General features: G+C 34.3%; 1 protein-coding gene across 2 annotated transcripts in view; it reads left to right on the forward strand.

Moving 5' to 3' along the window:
- The window catches only part of dtn (transmembrane protein 132C dtn), a 237,620-nt gene that overhangs the window by 200,037 nt on the left and 10,482 nt on the right, over window positions 1-27,101 (forward strand). Inside the window, exons 7-13 of one of the 2 annotated variants that reach the window (XM_074180116.1) lie at window positions 954-1,156; window positions 9,267-9,576; window positions 11,410-11,601; window positions 11,697-12,090; window positions 14,352-14,512; window positions 19,717-20,089; window positions 25,083-25,220. In XM_074180116.1, coding sequence (XP_074036217.1) covers window positions 954-1,156; window positions 9,267-9,576; window positions 11,410-11,601; window positions 11,697-12,090; window positions 14,352-14,512; window positions 19,717-20,089; window positions 25,083-25,084 — 1,635 coding nt within the window. In that variant the 3' untranslated portion in view covers window positions 25,085-25,220. Of the gene's footprint in view, window positions 1-953; window positions 1,157-9,266; window positions 9,577-11,409; window positions 11,602-11,696; window positions 12,091-14,351; window positions 14,513-19,716; window positions 20,154-25,082; window positions 25,314-27,101 lie in introns of those variants that run through there. The other variant, XM_074180115.1, reaches the window with a different exon arrangement.

The following is a 27,101-nucleotide window of genomic DNA, read 5'->3' on the forward strand; positions in this document are numbered from 1 at the left end:
TTCTGCAGCCCTTCCTGAGTGTTTTCGTCCCAAAGGTCAATAATTTTTCTCAGCTCGTCTGCTGGTAGTGCAGATGAACTTTCCTTTCTCTTGGTTGTATCCATTTGTAGCTTCCGACGCTTAGCATTTTTTGCAGTTCTTGCGTTCAAAAATTCTATGTCAGAGAATGGATTAAATTTGCGGATTATACTTTTCAAAAAAATATTCCTGCAACTGATTGGCTGTGGAATTCCATAAAATTTGGATAACACTCTCCTTGTAGTCTCCGTAATTCTTTTTTCGCATTTTGGACTCATAGTCTTCAAGAATAAGGGCCAGTTCTTTCACAATTGAAATTATACGCTTTTTTTGTGCAAAAGTTTGTAAACTGCCTCCATACGCTTGACATCGATTTCTTGGTATTCGCGGATGTCAACTGCTCAATCTCCTGGCGAATATTTTCATTACTTTCTTGACCGAAGCGAAAGATTTTTTTACATCGTGCCGCTTAACAGCTTTAAAACTGAAATAATAATTTCGAGGTTAGGGCCTCACTTAGTTCCATGGCGACTCAACAATCAAGTCGACCACACACTTTATGTTGCGCTGGTGAGTTGAAGAAAATAATTTGCATTGTTGAGAATGGAAAAATGAATTTTTAAAATATTTGATTTTTCACCACAATTCGATGTGGAATTTTCTTACCGAATACCACGCGAGGTCAAATTAATATCCGGAACTTTTTCCCGCTCGTCGCAGAAGAGGGAAATTTTCTAAAAATATTCATGAGCTCGAAAAAAATTCCGGATTCCGGAATAATTTGACCTCTAGTGGTATTACCAGTGAAAATTTTTTGTAACGTTTTTTTTTTTGTTGATGGAGAGGATGGTATTTGTGTACTTACCTATTACAATGGTGCAGTACATCGAAATTAAAAAAAAAGGAAACAAATTATATTCTCAATTCTATTTCAGGTGTCATCTTCTTGTGGATCAGTGTACGTGGATGGCAGCGAAGCCCGAGGCTCAGTGAATGGCTCCGTTTTGGTTAAGTATGGAACTTATACGGGACTGGCAGAATTTACGGTGTGGATGCCGGAATTTCCATTGGAGTTATCTGTCGCCGACACCAGATTATCGCAGCTTAAATCATGGAGGGTGCCGGATTATCACCCCAGGTAAATTATGTTGTCCAGATAGTTATTACGCTGCAGAGGCGTTGAATGGAGCTACTAATTGTACTAAACAATTAACGTTTATAGCTACATAACAGCGAGGAAGTTCAATAGCCGACCCAGGGTTGACTCTTGAGAAACTTTTGAAAACACACTTTTCAATTCGACTGTTAAATGTTTCCTCGTTATGACATTATATTGGATGAATCGTTTCATGAATAAATAACTGTTCACTATAATCTGCACAGATTATCTATATATATATATATATATATATATATATATATATATATATATATATATATATATATATATATATATATATATATATATATATATATATATATATATATATATATTTTAGTGCCATAGGCGTACTGCATTCAAATTATTTACTCCCAAAGGTTTGAATAAATGAATTTATACGACGAAAATACAATATTTATTCTTGAAAAATATCATTCATAACAAACAAAATAACAAATCTACTATGACAAATGTTAAAATATGTCCAGTAGTAACCAAGACATTCTCCAACAAATAGGTATTTAGTTGAAGGAGATTGGAAAAACATTGTTTTTTTGAAGGCGTTATAAATATATATTCCTTTGAATTATACTGTCAACAGACACATCGCACCGATCAATAAGACCGACTTGGCTTTTTAGCGGGGTTATTCGTGATATTCTTCAGTTTACTTCGAGAGCGCGTTGAATAAACAGCTATACAACATGGAAGCTATTTGTTCGGGAATCGTGAATCGTTCGAAATTGTCACCATTAAATATAAATGAAAAAACAATTGTTATGAATGTAATATTGAATAAAACCCTTGTTCACTAACCGACCGCCTAGACAAAACTGAATAATCCCCGTTCCCTTCGGTTACCTTATCAGGGGTTGCTCATTCATGTCTCATCGATCCATTTATTGATACGGAATACTACAACGGAATAGTACAACAGACTACAATGAATGTATATAATTCTTTGAAAATACAATATCCGCCCGAAATAAAAAGTAAGGAGGAAGTGCAAAAATGCGCGAGTATGACCGGTGTCAATAGATCGACAATTTTTAGAATTCTCAAGAAACTCATGCAAAACAACAACTTTTTCGAGCCGAAAGTATCCGGTAGAAAGAGTTTGGTTATCGATGAAGAAGTGAAGAATTCTATTAGGAGAACAGTACACTATTTTTACATAAAAAACGAAATACCTACATTAAATAAAGTTTTGTAAGTTATTCGTAAAGACAGTTTTTTTCCTGATATAAGAAGAACTCGATTATAGAAAATATTACATGAGCTGAATTTCACTTTTTGAAAGCAAGATAGAAAGAGCATGTTAATAGAAAAATCAGAGATTGTAGAATAGAGAAGAAACTATTCAAGAGAAATAAAGAAAACCAGAGCACTAGGTAATTCTATTTTTTATTGGATGAAACATGGGTCAATGAGGGTCATACGGTCTTGAAGATTTAGCAAGATCAGAACATCAAAAGTGGAAGACAAGCCTTTATGGAAGGTTGGTCCACTGGTTTGAAAATTCCAGTTGGAAAAGGTCGTCGTCTTATCATCACTCACATAGGCAGCAGTGAAGGATTCGTGAAAGATGGATTGATGGTGTTTGAATCGAAGGAAAATGGGGATTATCATCAAGAAGTGGATGCCACAGTATTCGAATAATGATTTATAAACATAGTTGTGAAACTTCCGCAGGGATCGGGAATAGTAATGGATAACGCAAGTTACCACAGTAGACGAGTCGAGAAGCTGCCGACGTCGTGTTGGAAGAAAGCAGATATTACTGAGTGATTACAAGTGAAAGTTATTCCTTTTGAATCGACCATATTAAAAGCGGAGCTTCTCAACTTGGCTAAACGTCATAAGTCAAAATTCGTCAGGTATGTTACCGATGAGATGGCGAAGACTGAAGGAATGTCGGTTCTTCGGTTGCCGCCTTATCACTGTGAATTGAATCCAATAGAGTTGGTTTGGACTCAACTTAAAGGAATAATAAGACCTTCAAGCTGTGTAAAGTAAAGAAATACCTATACAGTGCTCTGGAAACAGTCGACCAAAAAGCTTGGGAAAAATGTATCCACAAAACAATCAGAATCGAGATTGTGGGATCTGGATGATCGCATAAACTCATTATCAGAAAAAATTATTCCAGTTGTCATAAATCCTAATGAAACTAATTCATCCAGTGAAGAATCACTCAACGAATTCCTGTAGACTTTTTTCAGATTAAAATTATCGCAATGTCTTATTCAAAGTAAGTATTCCCATTAAATCTATAAAACAGTTTCTGAATCAACTATAAAATCCAATAAGGAATAAGAATTTTCATTTCCAAACTAACAAGAATATATAAAGTGTATCTCTCAGTGCAGCCACACTTTTCTACTTCCTGAAAATGTCAAAGTCGAAGCCGAAACGTCGAACAACGCAAAATTTTGATCGCGGTTCAACTCGAAATATGTTCAAATTTTAAACCGCGGAAATCTATTCTATTTGTATACTTATCTGGTGATGTTTCGAATACCGACGATCAATTTGATATTATCGGTGTCAATGATAATAATAATATCAAATTTATTTACATCAAAAGACGAATCATAACTTCAAATTATAATGTTTTGATTTAAATAAGTTGGATAAAGGAAATGGCTAGAGTCTTTAAAACGTCACCAGATGATACATATTTCTTTTGATATGTAAAATTTTTTAAATTCAAGTTAATGACAAATTTAATTTCTTTTCCAAAAAGCTAATTTATCAAATGCAGTAACTTTTTGCCCTTTCCACATTTGTATTTATTTGTAAATTTAATATTCTGATTATTTTATAGATCTGTAGAAGGTAACAATTCTAAATATTAAAAAACTATTTCAAATATAAATTGTCCTTCCCAAAATATAATATTCAAACAAAATTAGTTTTCACCATACATTTAATTCTCATCATACAGAATATATCAATGGAAAATTTATATTAATACCCCCAGTCCGACGCATATTAATATTATCTTAAACATAATATCAGGAAAAACATCGAGCGGTTCTTTTGGCAGTATTTTTGCATTCTTTGTCGGTGTTTTCGCGTTCTTTGTCGCATATCTCTATTTTAATGGCTCGTTAACGGCGTCCTCAAGGGATATAGAGGGTAGACATATCTCAATGATTTTGTGGGTGAATTGCAGTACTATTTGCTTGAGACGACTATGTTGCTTTCTTTGATGTAGCGACATGTTTGCATTCTTGAAATTCTCTTACTCTCGGACAATACTGAACGAATTCTTTTTTATAATGTATACATTTAAGCCGATTCAGTCCGACCACCAGAGGGTGGGTTGAGTTTGAATATCGAGTCCCCTTTGTAACTTTGTTAACCATTTTGGTCGCTGACCACAATTCTTTTGGTTACCAGACCCAAAACCTGTTAGTTAATTAGTAACTAACAATTTCATTCCAAAAAAAGTTTTATCTTTCCCCAATGGATTCTACAGGTCCTTATTAAATCCTTATTATTATTAAGTCCTCAATTAAATCACTACATATTACAAGACCCCCAGCCTTGTCTATCTGTCTAATTGCGATAAAGTCAAAAACTCCTGAACGTATTCTCAAAAAGTTTTCACAAATGGTCAAAGTAATTTATGTATATATAATTATAATGTTTGTGTGAATTGGTTGAAATATGAAGATGTTATCCATGAAAAGTCAGGGCGGTGGTGCTATCCTACGAACTTTCATCGAAAATGCTGCCAATTCCTTTTAGATATAATGAAATATTTCACTACGTTTCGTTATTCTTTTATAGATCTACAAAAAAGTCCGCAATGGCATATATCTATCTTTTAAAGATAGATATATGCCATTTCAATGTTCAAAATAATGTCACATGTAATGTGGTAAGCTATTTAGAAGCTATTTGGAAAGCTATTCAGAAGAATACAATATTGATTCTTAAGAAATGAATGCGTCAGTTTCCATAAGCATTTCATGCACGATATAATTTTCGTTTACACCCACAACACAAATCAATATCTTAGGACTTACTACAAAATTGAAACTGTCGAGTGAACAAGAATCTAGCGGTCTCGCAAACCCAAAGGTTGCAATTGCGTTGATTTTGTTTTACTCAATGAATCAATGAAGATTGAGGTGGCATTTTTGTTTTGTTTTGTCATCAGGTAAATAGAAACTTACATAGTTCAAAATTACAATTGATACTTTTGAACATAGTTTTGCTTGAACGTATTCAAAAAACAATTTATTGTGAGATTTTCACTGAACAGTTTTACAAAATCGCAACACATGTTTCGCCATACAATGGGTACTTCGGGCGTGTCTTTACTAATTGTTACTTAATGGTTTCTTCGAGCGTGTCTTCATTAACAGTTAGTAAAGAAGCCATTTTATGGCGAAACACGTGTTGCGTTTTGTAAAATTGTTAAGTGAAAATCTCACTTAACGTTAGTTATGGATTTTCATCAAGTATCGGCCAATTCCCTCATTTAACTTTTGTTTGAGTCAATTTTATTTATCAAATGTCCTTATTCACCAGTTACAAACTCCTGCGTTACATTATGACAGAAAAAAATGAGCATATCTATCTGTACAAAGCCAGTTCGGGTCGATAGTGATTTAGTGAGATCGCCTTGCTGAGGTCGCAAAGTGTCATAGCAATTACTTGACCTGCTTCAAAGCACTCAACTATATCGCCCACCACCTCCTTCACGGCTTGAACCGTGGATCTACAACTTCTGAAACCGAACTGTCTCTTATTTAGAATTTTATATTTTTCCAAGTACAGTATTTGTCTGTTTTTCACAAGTTTCTCCATCAACTTCCCAATAATCGGGGTTATCGAAATAGATCGGTAATTTGCTGGGCTGTCCTTGTCGCAACTTTAGTGAATCGGAATAACTGGTTTCTTTGAATACATCGGGAAAAGTTCGAGTCAAGAAGCACATATTGATAAGGTTGGTTAGGGGATCTAATAAACCATCAGCAATTTTTTTCAATATACTGTTCAATCCATAAACGTTGTGTATATTTCTGAAAATCTACTGTGAAAATGAATGCAAATTGTTTATCTAGTAAATTTTTCTTTGTTCGCATGTGTTAGTGGTTGAATATAGCCTTGGTGAAATTTTGACCAACGACTTCAACACTGAATGGAGAGATTTAGGTATAGAACCATTAGGTTTGGCAAAGTTAGGTTTATTCCTAATTACCTGGTTGTGCAGTTCCTTACTTTCGTTGGGATTTCACTGGGTTTTTGTCCTGGTTCATAGACTAACAATATGAAAAGAATATATTTATACATTCGTGACTGATAGAATAACCTCAGTTACTTCAGAAACACTATGAGAAAGCTTAGAAACAGTCTTGAATATATTTCCCATTTAGCAGATCTGTGGTACAAACTTTGCTCGGTTTAGGGTCAGAAAGAATGTTTAAGTTTACTCTGCCCATAAAACTCCCACGAGTAGGGGAAGATAGGGTAAAGTGGCCACCCTAAGCTTTAAACCCACGCCAACCGAATAAATGTCAACCTTTTTACAGTTCGTTTGTTTATTATTATCCGTGTAATCATTAAGTTTCGATGTTACATTGTTTACAGACAAATATTTTGATAATTTTAGCATAATTCAAGATAGAAGTCGAAATGGGAAATTGACCACTTTACCTATCCTGGTCGGGTAAAATGGCATATACAAATTCTTAAACGGGTAAAGTGGCCTACTTCAAATAAAACATCAAAATTATGTTATTTTAATACAGATTTATCGAAATTTTGCTTGGAAAAAATATTTAAATTAAACAGTTTTTAATTCAGTAAGTATGTTAATTCACAATAATCAAGAGTATTTTATTTTTCTTGATTTAAATATACTTACGTTTACTCATCATAAACAGTCTTTATTTACTTATCAACAGCCTTTTATATTAATTACAAAAATTAAGTCTCAACTTGTTAGCTTCTTCTCAATTATTCATTAATAACAAATTACTTATGATGTACTGTTTGGAACCTTTGGTGTAGTAATGAATATTACTGGAGTTTTTTCCCAACACCAAATCGTTATTTTTACACCTCGACACGTGTTTCGATCACCAAGTGATCATCTTCAAGAGGAAGATAAATTAAATCAACTTTTAGTTACTAATCTATAGAGTATAAGTAACAACCTTTTCATTTGTATGTGTTCATTCATAATCTAACCTAATAGAAAATATTCTTAGGAACAAAATTCACAATGAAAGTTATCATTGTTGAAATCACAACCCGAGCACTCTTCATGGACCTATGGCTTACAACTAGAACACTGTATCCAACCATCTTCATGTTTTGATTTAGACCAAACTTCGCCACAGTGAAAACATTCAGAGTTATCATCTATGACATCATCGTCGTCAGTATATTTGTTACTTTTCTTTTTAGCAACGTTCGTGCCACGTTTTTTTATTTTAGTTTCAAATTTTTTTTTGCAGTTTTAGTTGGGGTTGATTCAATAGTAGCTTTTTTCACTTTCCTTGTAGCTTTCTTTTGTTCTTGCTGTATTGTTTCTTCTTGCAACTCATTTTTATATGAGCTGCTGGTTAAAATTACCGTACGCCCCCTTTTTCTATTCGCAGTTTTAGTCTTAGCTTTGGGAATCGGAAATATGTTGCAAGGCGATATTGCTAAGGATGTTCTGGGTTGCGGGTTTAAGTAAGGATCAAATGTTGGTGGAGTAACTGCAGCTGCTGTATTTATATTAACATCCTGATTCTTTCTCTTGTTTTGGACTAAAAATTGGACGACGAGACCCCAGTATTTTTATATTTTCAACGGCGTCTTTGTTTTTTCCGTTTAAACGCCGTTTGAGCGTTGTTCGAGGAAAACCGAAGGTTTCGCTTGCTTTCAAGAAGTCCATTTCACCTTTTCGTACAGCTTGTATAGCTTTATACATTATCTCTGAACTGCATATCTGCTGCTGTGACGTCCGTGTGTATTTATTTGTCATACCTGAAGAACACAAAACATTATTTGTTTGCAGAAAAAATAAGCACTAAGGAGGTAAAGTGGCCCACCAGGTTACTTTACCTTACCTATTGGTGGGCCATTTTACCCGATTTAGCATGCGGTGAAAAAAATATACAAAAAATGACAAATGAGGTTATATTATTGATCCACTTTGCAGCGAAATGAACAACTCAATTAATCCACTGAATCGATAAAATCGTGCATTGTCTTCCTATGAAACTGATGACATTACTTTTTAACTATATTCAAATCACTCACCTTAGATCAGATACCATAAAACACAATCATTTCACCATTAAATCTGAAGACGAGCACGGACCCGGCCGGTGTTTACGGAGACAATATGGCGTCAACCAATGAATTATTTCCATTTGTCTTTGACAGATAGCTATTGTTAATTCGTCCGGAAAAAGACGGTGATCACTTTACCTATCAGGTCAATCACTAGATAGAAGGTCAATCACGGCAGAGCCCTGCATTACCGTGACAAGGTGATGCTACGACGAAAGGGTGCCCGGTATCTCGAAGGTTCCGTAGAGACAGCTGATAGGTTCAGTGTCATTATCCTCTCGGCACGGATACACCCACCTTAGGATTAAACCATCGTTGGGATGCCATTCAGTTAGGGAATAACAGAACCACAAGTGATTCTGTCATTCCCGTATCCGGCATCCCATGGCAGTTTTGCTCAACCCCCACATTCCAAGCCAATGCACTCGCCATGCACAGTGGGTCAGGCAGTGAAAGATGAACAAGGACAGCCAACCCGCCACTATGATAGATTAGAGAGTATCTTATTACCTTTATAATTCATTATACTGCATACACTGATTCATTCACCTATTTCAAATGTATAGGTACAAATACGGAAAACTCAAATCACCATCAATAAATAGCCCATGTTTCACCATCAATAGCCCAGAAAACCATATTTTTGATAAGAAAAATTTGCATTATATTGCAATATCAAGTAGACTTATACTTCTTATTTGTGAGAAGTATTCTTCCATTCATTTGTATTTGAGTTGAATTATTCAGAGATCGAAATTCAATATATGCTTTTCATCTCTAGCGCTTCAAAATCGAGAAGAAAAAAACGCTCCTTTAGCAGCGGTTGGGGTATGAGTTCTACTGACGATATGGGTAATGTCATCGAGAAACCAATTTGTCGACTCAGATATCAACAAACGTCTGTTGAAGTGTACGCGCGTTTCTTTGCTTCGGATCACACGTCAGGTCGTACCACTTACCTGATCAATAGAAGGACATATCTACGAGTGACCGATTTAGTACTACCTTGGCTTCGAGTCAGTGATCCAAGGATTGCTAGTCTCCATGGAAGAGTTCTGCAAGGAAGAAGTGTTGGAAGAACAGAAGTGCAGGTGAGTTACATTTATTCTCATCTACTTGCCTTGAAACACGGAATCGTCTTGTCTTCTTCAATTGGATGATTACTCAGGGCAAATTTGAAATTAATAATTTCAAATATCTCGATCTATCAAATTATGGTGTCTTGTCAGACTCCATACTGTATGTTTTTAGATCATGGTCTCCTGAATCAGTGTTAGTCATATAGCTATTCACTCTCTGGAGTATAATTCATATCCTATTTAAAAATCACTTCTCTATTATATAAGGTATAAAATTATACCTCGCTGAAAATGCAACAATATTTAACAATATCTTTTGAATCCCCTAGTACAAATCTGACACAAATTTTTATCATACAAAAATTCCAAGGAGTTATTCATACATGAAATACCCGCTCTCACTCCTTTCTTTGGTCCATTGCACTTACCTTCTCTCTCCAATATATTATATAACATATAATATGAAAACTTTTTGTTTTGTTTTCTATAGTCATAAGGATTCATTTGAATTGGGAGAATTGGCACAATACAAGCATATTCTATGCTTAGGTGTAATTCTCGACTTTTTAATGAATTCAAAATAGCACATAAAATAGTTATTCATGTAATCTAATTATTTAACTTGATTTAACTGAATATTTATGTTAACTGAATGTTAACTGAATGAATAAATTGGAATTGAATTGGAATATTAATTCGGAAGATGTTCAAGCTTTTTTAAATATTGATACCTGGGTATCTTCTCGCGTCTTCTCTGACGTTTTGTGAAATTGTTTTTCACCATTTTAGAGCTAAGCTACGAACTAAAACTGTTAAAATCTGTAAATATATGATACATCAGTTCGAAACTGAAACAATGTACACATATTTCAAGAGGAATTACTATTTCAAATCACCTCGAAAGAAATTAATGGTGCATGATACTACATAGTCGAAATATACGAATTATATGTGTCATTACAACAATGGTCACAGCTTTCGAGTGTGATTAACAATGAACAAAACCAGACTGATCAAATAGATAAAATATATTGAACAAAATTGAATACATATTCATCACTAACCAGTTTCAAAAAATCAGATGTTTTTGTGTAAAGTGCCATTCAGGTAACAAATGAGCAACCATTCATATTATTGTAGATGCCACAGAGATGTTCAATGTCTGTTTGTCTATTAACTGAATTTGCGTTGCTGCCAATACAGATCATTTCTATTCGGAATCAGAGCTATGTTTCCGGTTTGTTAGTCGTGGTCTGCATGTTTTTGTATTTGCCGTTTTGTCTACTACTACGGAAGATATTATTAAAGGCAATCTGGCAACGGACGAAATACTCGGGTTGTTCTCACAGCGGAATTACTTTTGTGTTATTTTACTCTGTTACTTAGTAAATATTTTGTTTGCCCAATATACATGTGGTCACAATTTCCACATTGAATGTTATAAATTTCATCGGACTAAAGGTCATTCGATACTTTATCGACATTAGAAAACTTCATTTTCAATGTATTTCTATTTTAAAGTGGTACCACAGTCTATTCTGGTGGTTACGTGATTCAGACAATTTGCCAAACTTTCAGATTTAGGCCTTCTATATAATCAACCAATATAGTTAAAGTATCCAAGAAAAGAATGCAAATGTTCTTTTCCATCTCTAATTTTAATCTAATTTTCGAATATATATTACTAAAGCTGTTTAAACACTTTGCAATATCGAAGGATAGCTTTCAGAATATCATCCACAACGCAAAACAAAATCAAAACTTGAATTGGCATTTCAATAATCACATTTCCCAATGAATAGTTTTCATCAATGAATTTTCATTACATTTTTGTCTATTGGTTAGGTACTGTCTCCAATAACCAGCAGAGTATATGGTTCCAAAGAAGTAAGAGTGGGCAATGACAAGGTTGCTCTAAGCAGACTCTCCGTACAAGTGGTTTCTGGATTGCAACTCAACATTTCACCCGACAGTTCCCTGGAAAACGTATATGTTGCGGAGACAGGCATAACAAGAAAATTAACTGCCCAGTATCAGGTTTGTATCAGAGAGATTTCAAATTATTTTTATAATTAGGACTAGCTAAAAGAACTACTTACTCTAACCATCTAATTTATTTCATGTTAACACAGGAAGGTCTTCTAGATATTGAGCTAGAGTTCTCAGATGGTCAAAAAACTCCTCTTCGGGACATCTCTGATACGGATTATCACTTAGTTGTTGAAAGTCTGGATCCTGAGGTGGTAGCATTTGCCCCAATGGTCGCTTCTCACCATCCACGAGTCATAGCCGTAGGTGAAGGAAGTGGAGATCTTCTTCAGGTTACTCTTCTGTTGGCAGAAGAGTGTAGGAACAGTGGTAGACCGAAGATGAAATCTGCAGGTCCACTCGGTACTGCTGCAGCAAGTATCACTGTAGATTTTAGCACTGATTCAGCACACAGACCAGATATCTTACAAAACGATGGAGGCAGCTATGGTGGCACTAAAGGAAGAGAGTTTTCAGATCTGCAGGATATTTTGAAAGGTAATTGTAATATTTCATTCCTCTGGAAATTTCCATATATTGAGAAGTATAAGGCCAAAAGCTAGGTACAGATATGTAATAGAGCATTGTGAGATAACTGTGTCGCACAAGAAGTCTACAAATCATTCTGCATCAGCAATAAAATATACCCCTTTGAATTTAAACAGAGTAATATAGGGCAACATTGGAGCGTCCCATCTGTTGTTGGTTTTCTAGCATCGCATCAAAGAAATGTTGCACATTTGAATGTTATATTGTTGTAAATAATGTCCTGAAGAAAATAACGCCTGCCGCTACTGGTATCCATAAACCAATTGTGACGTAGCTAAGAGCGCGCGAATGTACGATGTTCGCTGGCGCTCTTGATGTAGCACGAACAATGCTACCGATTTCGATGGAATTTTTGCAAATATTCTGCCGTATTCGATTACGATATATAAACGCTAGCCAGGAGTATTTCGACACAGTCAAGTGGAAGTTACAGTGCGGTACGCGAAGCGATCTAGTGAGGCGATAGACATTCTAATAATAGTTGAAGTTTTAGTTAAAGTGTTTGTTGTATTCAAAGTGAAATAAAGTTAAGTTTGATTATTGTTCAGCGTAGTCAATTATTGGTCAACCCACGGGGCAATAACGTAACATTTGGTGTCGGAAATGGGATAATTGACTGAAATGTTTCTGTTTTTTGGTGAAAACAAAGACTGTCAAATATGGCGGAATGAAAAAGCTTGAGAAAATGTTTGAGGTTTTGCAAAACCCGTCTCGGTCCCCAGCCTGATTCGGTGCTTGCCCCGTAGGCACATACTTTGTGCCTGCGGGGAATAAACGCCAAGGCGTTTATTCACCCTTCGAAGCTTGCTACCAAACAATTGTTGGACTACAGTAGGAATTAACTAAGATGTCTAACAGGCCTTCTTACAGGTCACTGTCATTTGAATCATCATATGCAGAGACTCGGACTGTCGGAAGAAAGAGTGTGTCGCCTCTGTTTGGAAAATGATGAAACAGCAGAGCACATACTTTGTGCCTGCCCCGCTGGGGATCGAATCAGGTTTATAGAGTTCCGCAGAGCCGTACCCTTACCATCTGATCTGAAAGACCACTCACCATGTAAACTAATCGGCTTCGTTAAAAATTTGGGTTTATTTGGTAGAGTGTGAATAGATGTGAGTAACAAATAAACCTTGCGGGTTGCGGTGGAGGGTCGAATAGGTCCACTCACTTTGGACCTAACCTAACCTAATTGAATTAAAACACACAAGATTTCAATTAAAAACCATTGTTATGCCAGTGTTGAATATTGAAGTGCCTGAATGAATCCATACATCCATTAATGCTATAAAATCAATGTTCTAATATTTTTTAAGACAAATTTGAATTTATTGTATTCCAACAAGATCCTGCAGCTGGCAGCTAGCTTGTATCAAGTAGTGTTGAACAAAAAATCTGCTGATGTATTATAGTGTGATGAATGAATATTACATTTTTCCAATACTTTTTGCAAAGATAATTTAACTATAACCAATTTACCAAATCTCTAACATTTATTCTAAATATTAACACCCGATACAGCTTTTTTGAAATTGTTCAGTTTTGAACTGATCTATATAGTTTTTTCGAAAATACATAGTTTCAAAATTCATTTTCCTTCCCTATGAACCAAGATACAGTAAAAGATTAGATCGTATTTTCAAAAAGTTGAACGTATAGCCATCAAAACTTATTGCTCACTTCAACAAATGTTAGGTAACCCTAAAGACGAAATTTTGGAAAATGAAAATTTGGGAATATATGAAATGAGCTGTGAGGACTGACAGACTAAGCAAACCAGTTTGAAGACCAGAAATTTCTAGTATCACCCAACATGACTTGGAGAACAGTCATAGAATAAATGAAATTTCTCTGAAATTGTTGAGATCTCTACGTGACACTAGATTTTTTTATGCTTTCGAAAGTGTGAAATTTTGTGTCATCTGTATACCCAGCTAATTATACGCTCAAATCAGTTGGTAAATAAACTGAAATGAAAAAACGATAGAAAATCCAAATAATGAAGTCAATAAGTTACTCTGAATATTTCAATCTAGTAGTCTACTTTTCTTTTTATTTCAGTTTCAGCATTATTTTTATCATTACAATCCGAGAGAGAAATGCATTTCTTTTCTCTTTTTCTGGATTGATTCATTCATCTAGTTTCTTGCAACTACTAAAACCAACATTTTCAAGAACTTATTCTGTAATAACTTTGTTTTCTTTCACAGGTTCTCCCTCAAATGATGAAGACTCTCAGGAACCAAATGTTCAGGCTCGTCAGTATCAAGGTAACAATAAGGGCGTTCCAAAACAGAGAGCAACACCTCATTCTACTCCACTAGAGATTAGCATGTATGTTTTACTTGCTGCATTCTGTTGTGCAATAGTGGTAAGTATTTTTATCATCATTATTATTGTGCGAAATTCACATTAGTTCTTGTGCTGAATCAATCACATTTTATCATTCAATTTGTATATACATGGTCTGTTCGCATAATTAAGCGAATTTAAATTTTTCTCAAGCACTATCTATGTATTCATCAATTTCTATTTCCCTTCAGAGTAGTCTTCCTCAGATATAATACACTCGTGCCAGGGTTTTCTCCAATCCTCGAAACAGTTCTGATATACACTTTCTGGTATGTCCTTGAGTCTCTCAGCGATTTGGTTTTTATCTTCTCAATCGTCGCAAAACGCCGTTCTTTCATGGGTCTCTTCAATCTTGGGAACAGGAAAAAGTCATAGGGGGCCAAATCTGATGAATACGTTGGCTGAGGCCGGTGTTGTTTTTGGCCAAAAACGTACGAACCAGAAACGGTGAGCAAAACCTTGACATTTGATGAAACTTGGCGTGCTTGTTTTATTGGCTCTCCTTGGGCTCTTCCATTGGGACAATTGGACTTTGGTTTGGATGTCATCACCATATACCCATGATTCGTCTCCAGATATGACCCTTTCAAACAAATCTGATTCTCCGTTGACAGATCTGATTCTCCTGAGCGATGCTCATGCGACGTTTTTTTTATCAAAATTCATTAATTTTGGAAAGACCTTTGCTGCCACACGCTTCATGTAGACATCCTCAGCTATATACTTCTGTAATAGTGATTCGACGATTCCCCATAACAATTTTCTTCACTATCTTAATATTTTCATCGATTGTTGATGTTCTGAGGCGATATCAGAAAATTTCTGAACACGCAAAACACTTCGAACTTTTATGCCACTCATCAACAAACTACACATGATAAACAGCTAAAACTGTGAACATATGTTCGAGACGTGTGTATTAACATAAAAAATATAAAAAAATTTGAACAGATCTCATATTATCCTGGCCTGAAGAGTGAAGAGTTTTTTGGTGTTTTTGAAGCTTATTGTGTGGCCTGTTTCAAGGTGATGTTTGATTGTTAGTTGTGAATACTGTCCTTACGTTCGGTCTCTTCAGAATTCGGTTTACTTTGTAGGTAACTCCATGGATGTAAGTCGTTTTGGTGAAGGGCGGCTTTGAGTTTGACTAGTTCCTTGAATGTGTTGTGATTGTCAGTGAGTCATATAAAAGGATGTATGAGGAAATTCAAAACGGAATTCTGCTGGGCAGGATGCATCATCATGGATATGTATGGATAGGTTTTTGTTAGACAGTGTGTGAGAAAGAGTTGTTGGACTTTGTGATGAGAACGTGCAGGAATGGAAGTGAGTTATCATTTCCGACTTCCATTGTGAATTTTAAGTCAGGGTGTAAGGAGTTGATGTGGTTCAAGAATGCATGGAGACCTTCGGATCCGTGGGGCCATATAAATAAGAAAGACGTCATCCACATATCAGAGCCAACACGTGGGTTTGAAATGAGACTTGTCAATAGCTCTGGTTTCAAAGTCTTCCATGTAAAGGTTTGCAAGGACTGGAGATAGTGCAGAACCCATTGGGGTGCCTTTCACTTGTTTGTGGGAACGGAAATATGTGCTGGACACGCAGTGGATGATGCGGTGGATCGAATTTTGCGGAATTTAATGTTCCGTTTTGAAAAGGGATAAGGTTTCGAATAGTGGGATATTTGTGAAAAGGAATACTACGTCAAAGCTGACGAGGATGTCTGTTTATTGGTTATTGAAGGATTTCAGGATTTCAGTGAAGTGATAGGAGTTTCGGACATATGATGAGGAATGTTCGGCAAGTGGTTGGAGGGTATGCAAGACACTTGACAAGGGCGTGTGTGTGAGTGATCGGAATACGCTAACCTTGGGATTATACATATATGGCTATATACAAATATATATATTTCAATATTAAATTCTACAAAAAGGATTTGAAGCTTTATATCTTCTATTAATTATCTGCGAGCGCTTTCGACAGTTGGTAGTACTGTCATCTTCTGGCACTCCTTAAACTGCAGTTTGAGGAGTGCCAGCTTCAAATCCTTTTTGTAGAATTTAATATCAAAATACTCGAAATAAAGGAAAATTAGTTGCATCAATCAAAGAAAAAATATATATATATATATATATATATATATATATATATATATATATATATATATATATATATATATATATATATACAGTGTGACCCATTTAAAATGGAACCACCCCTGTAGAATGTGCATTTTTCAATCAATCTCAATTTTTTTTTATTGAAATATTAAGCGAGAAAAACTGTATCTTGACACTAACTTTCACATTTCCAAGGCACTCTATGGTTTTTTTTGTTTGTCAAAAACGGCAAAAGTTTATTAGGCAATTTTTGTTTTCAAATTTGACTACACCACTGGATTCGTAGTCGTCATAAATCAAAACTGTCAAATTTTCATTAAAAAATATTTGTTAACAACGAAGTTACAACAACTTCAATTTTGGAAACAAAGTATTTGTTTGTAATTTTTATTCAGATTATAGACATATTTGATATCTGACAACACTGTCATCACCAAGTAGAACACCAGTGAATTTGTACAGTGAAAATCTGAAGTCAACAGCTCAATGCGTTCTACAGTTATAACTCCTGAGAATATGGTAATGTGAGAGATTTGTGGTGCAAGCGATTTGTAATAAAAATCTGACTACGCCACTGGATTTGTGGATAATATTCCCTTAAAATCATTCATTTGAGTGTAGGTTACGAGAAGTGTATTCTAGAATAACAGAAAATTAAAAATTCATTTTCAAGTTATGCAGTACTTAGTACATTCTTCCGCATAGCCGCTAAAATCAAATTGATTTAAAGCATGGAAATCATTTATTCAATAATAAAACAGAGAGCAGGACAAAAATTGTTCCCTGTAAATTCTTCATAACTCAGCTAAAACAATCTTTTAGAGGAGATATCAATAATTTGAGGAAGCTGAACTCATTATGCAAAGGTTTTATAATAAATCAACAGTAGGCTGTGATTTTGACAGTTAATCATAAATAAAATAATAGTTGTTAGTTACGTGCATTTAATAATGGCTTTGCAATTATCATTAGAAGAAAGAATTGAAATTGTGAGAATTTCTGGGGACAATTATCATAGTGAAAGAGAAGCAGCTAGGATATTTAATCACAGACATCCAAATCGACTTCCCATTGACAGAAGCACCGTCAGTAAAATTAACAAAACATTTAAAGAAACCGGTGCAGTCAGCAAACATATTTTAAAAAATAATCACCGAAGAAGAAATTTAAACGAAGGTGCTGTTTTAGATTATTTTAGAAACCACCCAAACAGAAGTTTACGAGTCGCCAGTTTGGATTCAAACTTACCGAGAGAGACTATTCGACGATGTCTTAAACAAAACAAAATGAGAGCATTTAAACCTAAATTTCTTCACTCTTTAAAGGCAGGTGATGAAGTGAAACGTATGGAATTTTGTTTGTGGGCACAAGGCGAGTACCTGAACACAAGAAATTTTTTAAACTGCATAATGTTCAGTGATGAAGCTTCTTTCAGCACCAATGGGGTAGTTTCATCGCAAAATGCTCGGTATTGGGCTACGGAAAATCCGCACTGGATCATAAATTGTAAAAGTCAATATTCCGGAAAGGTTAACGTTTGGTGTGGTATAGTACAAAATAGAATAATAGGTCCATATTTTTTTGATGGAAACATAAACGGGCAAAATTTTTTGGAATTTCTAAATAACCAATTATCGGACGAAATAGATGAAATGCCTCTTGCGGAACAAGTAAATTTATATTTTCAGCTCGACGGCTGTTCCGTGCACAATTCGAGGATTGTTAAAGAGTGGCCAAATAACCAGTTTCCAAATCATTGGATAGGACGAGGTAGTGACTTAATTGAATGGCCACCTAGATCGCCTGATCTAACAATATTAGACTTTTTTCTGTGGGGTATTCTGACACAAAAAGTATACAGAACAAGACCAACGAATCGAGCTGAACTCATGCAAAGGATACGACAAGCTTGTGCCGAAATTACAGTTCAACAAATAAGAAATAGTGTAAACAATATTTGGAAGAGATACGATAAATGTATTGAACTTAATGGAGGTTTGGTAGAAGCCACAAAAATTTGAATGTTTAGTTTTTAATCAATGTTTATTTTAGTATCAGTTTTTTCTTAATGGCAATTAATTGTTGAATAAATACTTTGAAACTTGTTTGTATACATTTTGTTTTCATCAGCTATAGAAGAAGGTAGAGTAAGTTCAGAATCTCATAAAATGTGATTTTCCAGGTGCGCTGTTACAAAAGTACTATTATTTATTATTGGGAAACTTCCAAAAAGCTTACAAGTATGACCATTAATACTTCAAGATTCTATCAAGATTTGGTAAAAGCGCAATTGGGAGATCCCATGACATGAGATTCTGAACTTGGTCTACTACTGCGTAACTTGAAAATGAACTTTTAATTTTCTGTTATTCAATTATTCAATTTTTATTTTAATTTTCACTTCTCGTAACCTACACTCAAATGAATGATTTTAAGGGAATATTATCCACAAATCCAGTGGCGTAGCCAGATTTTTATTACAAAACGCTTGCACCACAAATCTCTCACATTACCATATTTTCAGGAGTTATAACTGTAGAACGCATTGAGCTGTTGACTTCGGATTTTCACTGTACAAATTCACTGGTGTTCTACTTGGTGATGACAGTGTTGTCAGATCTCAAATATGTCTATAATCTGAATAAAAATTACAAACAAATACTTTGTTTCCAAAATTGAAGTTGTTGTAACTTCGTTGTTAACAAATATTTTTTAATGAAAATTTGACAGTTTTGATTTATAACGACTACGAATCCAGTGGTGTAGTCAAATTTGAAAACAAAAATTGCCTAATAAACTTTTGCCGTTTTTGACAAACAAAAAAACCATAGAGTGCCTTGGAAATGAAACTAAAATTGTGAAAGTTAGTGTCAAGATACAGTTTTTCATGCTTAATATTTCAATAAAAAAAAATTGAGATTAATTGAAAAATGCACATTCTACAGGGGTGGTTCCATTTTAAATGGGTCACACTGTATATATATATATATATATATATATATATATATATATATATATATATATATATATATATATATATATATATATATATATATATATATATACATTCGTTTTAACTTCATATGATTCTTTTTTTAAGGTTTTTGTGGTATCTTGTGTTGTATATGCTTCGAAGTTCAAACCGATTGAAGCTGGAGTAACGGCTGGTATTCGACCATCTCCCGTGAATCCCACCAGTCTTGTGATTCACCGAGAACCTCGTAAACCTCGCGAGTCGACAACGAATGCCCATGATTGGGTATGGCTAGGTCGGGCTACTATTGATCCTTCCATTCGCAATTCTACTGTCAATAATAACCCACCAGACATGAGAATCATCACCAACCCTCTGAACATGAACTATTGTGAACCTGAAGACAGTTTGGCAACAAGTTTCAGCAATCCCACTCATATTGAGCTACCAAGCAGAAGTGATCTCAACTCCAATAAGGCCATCGACAGCAGCACTTATTGTAAGAGCAAAGTTGGTGGAGGGATAACTAATGATAACGATAATAATGATGATCTTCAAGTGTGGTAGGTGGTAGTTTGCTTTCAACAAATATTTGGAAACACCAATTCTTGGTTCATAAAATATAAAATCTAAGAAAGCGAAATCTTGTTTTGGGTTGATAATTTCAATTGGAAAAAATAGGATTATGTTAAAGTCAATAGAGTACATTAATTTCCACACACTTAAAACCTCTCATTCAGCAGTCTTTTGTATAGACAGCAGTCATTTCTTTCATAAAATTATTGGATAATTGAAATAGTTGATAAGTTATTTACTTTTCAGTGCAAAAAATGGAACGTGTGTATTTTTTAAGATAGAAGACATTTCAGGTTATATAGGCTGGTGAAAAGCCTTTTCGACTCCCTAAATTTGTTTTTCAAAGTTACCTGAAAACTATATGTTTACCTGAAAGTTTTATCTATAGATATTAGCATTGATAATATTTCGAATTTGTTTTGATAAAACATTTTGTCAGGAGTGGTACTTGTTAAAAGAAAGAGCTCATTCGTACAAAAACTCACCTTGGCATTTAAACAGTCAAGTATGTCTGTCGTGAAAAAGTTCTCTAGTTTTGGTCTGTAGCAAAACGATTCATTTCAGATGTTCCACTTTTACCTGTCAAATTGTAACCTAAATCGAATATTGTGAAGTTCCTAAAACCAAAAGCAATTCAATACTTCAACAATGAATTGCTATGACATGGTGATAACATTGATAAGTGGAATTTGAAACCTTTGGTGTGAAATGAATCTTTTTCTTTACCAGAACAAAAATGCTGTCTCGGTGCTCGTTTTGCAAACTAAGTTAACATTATGAGGAGATGACAAACTGTTGTTTACAAGCTTTGGTATTATTTACAAGCTATGTATCTACACGACTTTTGGTAGTTGTTCATAAGGGGACAACAGCTAGTTAACGAAAAAACAGATATTAATAAAATACGTGAAACATGCTCCTTGAAGCGAGCTTAGTGTGCTTAGTTTGACCGACATATATGTCGGAAAAACTGAATGGACTATAATAGCTTCACAGAATAAGCCAGGAATGTTTGAAATTGTTGAGACCAGTACAAGAAAACAAGGTCTTACATGCCTTTGAAGGTTAAAAAATGGAAAAATGTGGAATTAGCTGTACTTATAAAAGTTGATAAAAGTCCTGTCCTGAATAGCCTTTCTCAGAGATGTCTGATAAAACATAAATTGTTTTGCTTTCGATAAAGAAGCAAAGTAAGAGCTGAAAGTGTCAACAATATTCTATGATTTTGAATAATATTTCTCTCCATCTTCATCTTCCATTTCAACCTGTATCCTACTGTTACCTTTTTTATTTTTGATAAAATCCCAGAATTGGGAAGGATTTTGTGAAGTATCATTTTCAACCTCATTAACACAATTTCGGGGATCATTCTTGATACCTTTGTTGACTTCTCTTTCAGAGAAATGATCATGTTTTGTACAAACGTTTTATTAGCTATCAATTCTCTGGACATTTTTGAGATAATCTCCATCATACAGCATGCTAAAGAGATAATTTGTGCAAGTTTTTTTTTATGAAAGACAAATATTGCTTTCCATGTTCAGATTCCTTCAGAAAAGTATTGAAAAAATTTACGATTGCATTCAAAAATATTGTCAAAAAGCAGATTCATTCAATCATCCTCATTTTCAATGAAAACTGAATTGAATTGTATGTTTGATTATGGGAATATTTTGAAAATGAAGTATTTTTATTACCAAATATTAAATTTGGACAAAAGCTTGTTTCTAATACTTGGTGAATGAAAACTCGATAGCAATTTTTGTCATTTTTTCTATAAATCACCCTAGTAGCGAACCCCTCCGTCTCCGCACGGGTTCAATGTGCAATACGGCCGGTACCGTCGCAACCGGTATGTCCGTGCATTTAATATATGTGATATCTTCGATAATATGCATTTAAATTACATGCTGTAAAGGACTATATTAAATGCACAATGTATTTGAGGTACTTAATTTGATAAGGATTATTGTCAAAATCGCTTCGTAAATTAGCCATTATTTCTCGAGGCTAAAAAAAGGTTATTGTGGGTTATCCCTGCCGTATACCATCGCGGAATTTTTTGTAGTTCTTTTTAGGGTGTACAATACTTTAGCATATACATTTTTTGATCTATCTTGTAGGGTTGAGCCAGCATTTGCAATGTAATCACATATAAATATGTTTATTTACATCACATTACAAACCTCTAAAATTATCAGTGTTTTTCTATTATATTATGCATGTTATATACATATAAATCTTCCTTTTGAATCACTATATCTATTAAAAATCCGTTGCATAGTGATATTTGATTTTACATTTGATATCCCCGTGAAAGGCTGATTATATATTTAGCGGTTTGAATGAGTTATATCATAATAAAAAGTCTACAAAACAAATTTTGAACCCAATTTTATTAACAAAGTTATTCATCCTAGAAAAAAAAATGTTTTCATTGTTGATAAGTAATTTGACTAAGGAAATTCAATGTTTGATAACATTATATTTCTCTATTTTTAAGGAAACATGTTATTTTATGGATTCCAAGTTGTAATTTTGTAAGAAACTAGCTAACCGGACCCTGAAACTTTTCAATATTATCGATCACAAATAAATCTGTTGATGATGTGAACTCTCACGTAAACTCTCTATGTGGTTTGTAATTATTTCTGTTCATTGACAAACTGTCATCACATATATCTCATTTATTTATATTTCCGTAAGACCTACACACCTGAATACTCATCAAATTGTATCAAACTTATTTCACTCTGAAATTACATTTTCAAAATTTTCGCTGCAGAAGTTTAGTGTTGTAAATGTATATATTTTTGTTTATATTTTCATATGCTTCAAACTGCTAGGTACCTATTTATCTATATAACCCATTATTTTCAAAAAGACCTCGATAAGAAATGATATCTGGAATTAACTAGAGCCTTACTTTCAACAAAAATGAATAAAAAATGTAAAAATGGTAAAATCATTACTCGCTAATAAAAAAACGACATCTTCATAACAAAACATACTTTTCATATAAGTTTTCATTGAAAATGGAAGCAGTTGAATAGATCTGGTTTTGAACTTTATTTTTGACATAATTGCTAAACGGCTTGGTATATACCTGTACAATCTGAAAATGAAGAGCAATATATGTTTCATTCAAAAAACTCGTTACTCTGTATATAAGAGATTATTTAAAAAAAGCCCATTGAACTGATATAAAAAAAATTGTATATGAAACATTTTCAGTCCTTCATCTCTTCATCTCAAACTTATAATGTAACCCTCTATTTTGTTAAACTTTCAAGTTATATCATCATTAATCTGAAAATAAAATGAATTTTCTTCACTTTCACAATTAAATAAAAATATGATAGAAAAGTACAAAATGACTGTCTGCAATAACTGTGATGTTGTACAAAATGAAATCGTAAGCTCCAAAAATAGTTTTTTTCCTCAAATTTCCTGAAGAAGTTATTCAATATTCTTCAATTCTATTTTCAGGAATCGATTATTGAAAATTGGTTTCAGGGTAGAAAGTCTTTGAGGTGTGTAAAATAAAAATATTTTTTTAAATCTTCTAGCACTTCTACAGCCTATCCCTTATTCATTTGATGAATTTTTGGAATCTCATTAACATTTTGCTCTGAATATTCATCACAGCTTCGACATTTTTCACAGGATTTGTTATACAACATTGAACCAAAAACAACCAATTTTCAAAGTGCATCTACACTCTTAACTATTTGATGTTTGTTAGATTTCACACCCAATTTTTTGAAACTAACACATTTATAATTTACTTTTTCGTGTATTTTTCATAGTATATAAGGTATGTTCAGAAAATAACGGTAAGTTCCAAATTTCACAGGTTTGCAGAGTCTGATTATCGAAATATTTTCAATTATGTCGGTATACATACCCCTGAAGTATGATAAAATTTTCAGTTGAATTCATTGGGCAGCGGTTGAGATCAGACGTGAAACAAAATACGTGAAATGTTAACAATGGCCTATGGTGTATTTGCTATGGGTAAAACAAGTAAAAAAGAGTTTACGAGTGATATAAGTATTTCCAAGATGGCCGTGAAGACGTCGGAGATGACAAAAAGCCCCGATCGCTCCAGCATAACAACAACCGAAGTGAAAGAAATGTTCATGAACTATCGCCGAACACATAATCAGAGAAATCGCTAATGATTTGCGAGAACCAATCGGAAAAAAACGCCCGTATTTGTGGAAAAAACAATTTAGGGCTTTTGCACCACGATAATGCACCTGCTCATACTTCATTGCTTGCTCGAGAATTTTTGTTCAAATACAATACTGTAACGATGCCCCAGCCTCTATATTCGCCAAACATTGCTCCGGGCGACTTTTTCTAGTTCCAAAAATGTAGAGAACCTTGAAGGGCCGTCGTTTCGTGGGCATAGATGACATTGAAGGTGCGTTGTGCTAAAAGAACTAAAGGCTATCCCAAACATCGAGTTTGAGAAGTGTTTCGGAGATAAAGAATCGCAGGCACAAGTGAATAATATCTAATGGGGCCTATTTCGTTTCAAGTCGACAACATCAATGCAGACGAATAAATGAATATTTTCACCAGAAAACGAAAATTAACGTTATTTTCTGAACTTACCTCGTATTCACACTTAAAGTGAATAGTTATTTCAGTCATCTCCTTCATAAATTAGTTCCAAGTTATTCTCCTGAGATTATCAGAAAAATACTATTTACAAGATATTTTGTCAATTAGATATAGGAATAAAATATTTTGTCTAATTTCCACTTACTTAATGTATTGATATTAATACGATCAAGGTTTCGGTTTCAGACAAAGAAATCAGACAAAGTATTTCATTCCTATATCTAATTGAAAATGAATTTCCACAAAATAATTTTTAATTCCATATATTTCTTCCATCATTGAAGGAATAAACCTACTCCACCTCCACCACTTCCTCCTCATGGTGTGCCACTTCAACCAGCTGAACGACCTAAACCACCTCAAGACATAAACGATTATCGACCTCCTGTGCCGCCACACCGTAATATAGGAGTCTCTGCAAGCAGTACCTCATCGGTTGAAATGCCATCTCCAAGAAAGTCTCACCATCACCATCATCACAGAAATAGGAGTCAAGACAAATCAAGTCATTTTAGGTTGGTAATTAACTTCATGGTTTACATGAAAACATGGTACTGTTCAGTGACGGCTCGTGCATTGGAGAACAGGGGAGGCTAAAGTCATAAAGGCTATATACACACAGAAAAGCCCGCCGGAGGCCGGAAATTTCTTATGTTGTTGCACCCTTTGCTTAATACTGAAGTTAGGGACATGGGCATGACAATGCGTAAAAAGTGCATGAGGAGCTATGGACTTTATTTTAGTTTGTAAACCGTTTAGGTAAACCATAGGTTTGCGCAATTACCTTTTGCCTAAAATTATAGGTGTCACAAGTGCGAATTAAAAAATTAAACAAATTGTCAGCTGTGGCGCCCAGATGAAACATCATGAAAATCCATAAAACGTTCTACCACATTACCATCTTTGACATATATAAAATCAATTGAAAGTTGTGATGTACAGGTAATATTGGTAGTTTCATCAATTTCCCATGCAAAAAAAGAAACACTTCCAATCTCCTTGCTTATATTTTCCTTAATAATATATGCCACACTGTATATAAGCTGATTTTGGATGGTTTTTGAGGTGCCCGAAAAAACGCTGCCGTTTAAAGAAGTGCCAAATTGTAAATCATATTTGCCCCATAACATTAAAAGTTCCTTGTTATTGCCGCGATTAATCGAATCATCGGTTTCATCGTATCCACGAAAAGCTAATTATTGGGAACCCAAATAAATCGTATTGTCGATAATTTTTTTTAATTCGACCGATTTTCCCTAACCTGATTATTAGAAGAAATTATGGCCTCTTTTTGAGCTGTATCTGAAGCTGTTGCTATATTTTGTTTGCTAAACAATTTTAATTTACAAGATGAAAATATATGCTCCTCAGATTTAAATTGTATTTCTGTAGAATGAGGTGATTTTTTTAAAATCGGAGTATCCTATTTTAGACCACGTTTGGTATTCGTTTTGTACAGAAAATAAAACACAGGGCCAACAAAAAAGTTTTTCTCGTTTAATGGAGCCGGTTAACCAATCGCATTTATTGTACCAACTAATATTAAATCCTCGATTTTGTCGATTATCTGACGTTTTAATGGAAATCAAATTTGGTTGAGGCCTTCCCAGAGTTTTAATAATGTAAAATTTATTATCATAAGATAAAGACTTGAAATTATTTGTCAGCAACCAATTGACTATATCGTCAGATTTTTTAATTTTGTTCAACTTCCATAATAAATGGAAAAAAAAACTTACCAAAAAGTGAAAACCTGAAAACACCTTGAAATTGAAAGAAAACACTTTGAAAACATTAAAAATATTACCAAAAAGCACTGCTATAATACAATAATACTACTACCTGTTTTATACACAAATAACAAATATTATCAAGAAACGATTTACCGAAATATTTTTCAGTTCCCGTCTGTCACGGCATCCCGTCCGAATAATTGAATAAAAAACAAACGCGGTCGTACACTAACGGAGACCAACTGGAGGCTAGCCCCCTCTAACGCTATAATTTCTGCAACTGAAACTACAATTTGGGAAGTATATCGTATTTTAAAGCGGTCGGAAGCTTGGCTCCCTTGCAACGTATGGCATTTATTATTTCAGGTTGATGGTTTATTCGTTATTTGTTCATGGGCGGTGCGTTTGAGTTTTGTTGATGTTGGTACGTACTACGTAGTGAGAGAGATATTTGTCAATATCTTTTAATTTATTCCGATGAATAGCCTCAAATTTTATGGGGAGGCTAAGCCTCCCTTGCCTCCTCTGACGAGCCGCCGTTGGTACTGTTTGGAATTGAAAACGTCAGTT

Source organism: Leptinotarsa decemlineata, unplaced genomic scaffold (genome assembly GCF_025532065.1).
Source record: "Leptinotarsa decemlineata unplaced genomic scaffold, Ldec_3_MD MMD2_tig00026294_RagTag_RagTag, whole genome shotgun sequence".
Lineage (NCBI taxonomy): Eukaryota > Metazoa > Arthropoda > Insecta > Coleoptera > Chrysomelidae > Leptinotarsa > Leptinotarsa decemlineata.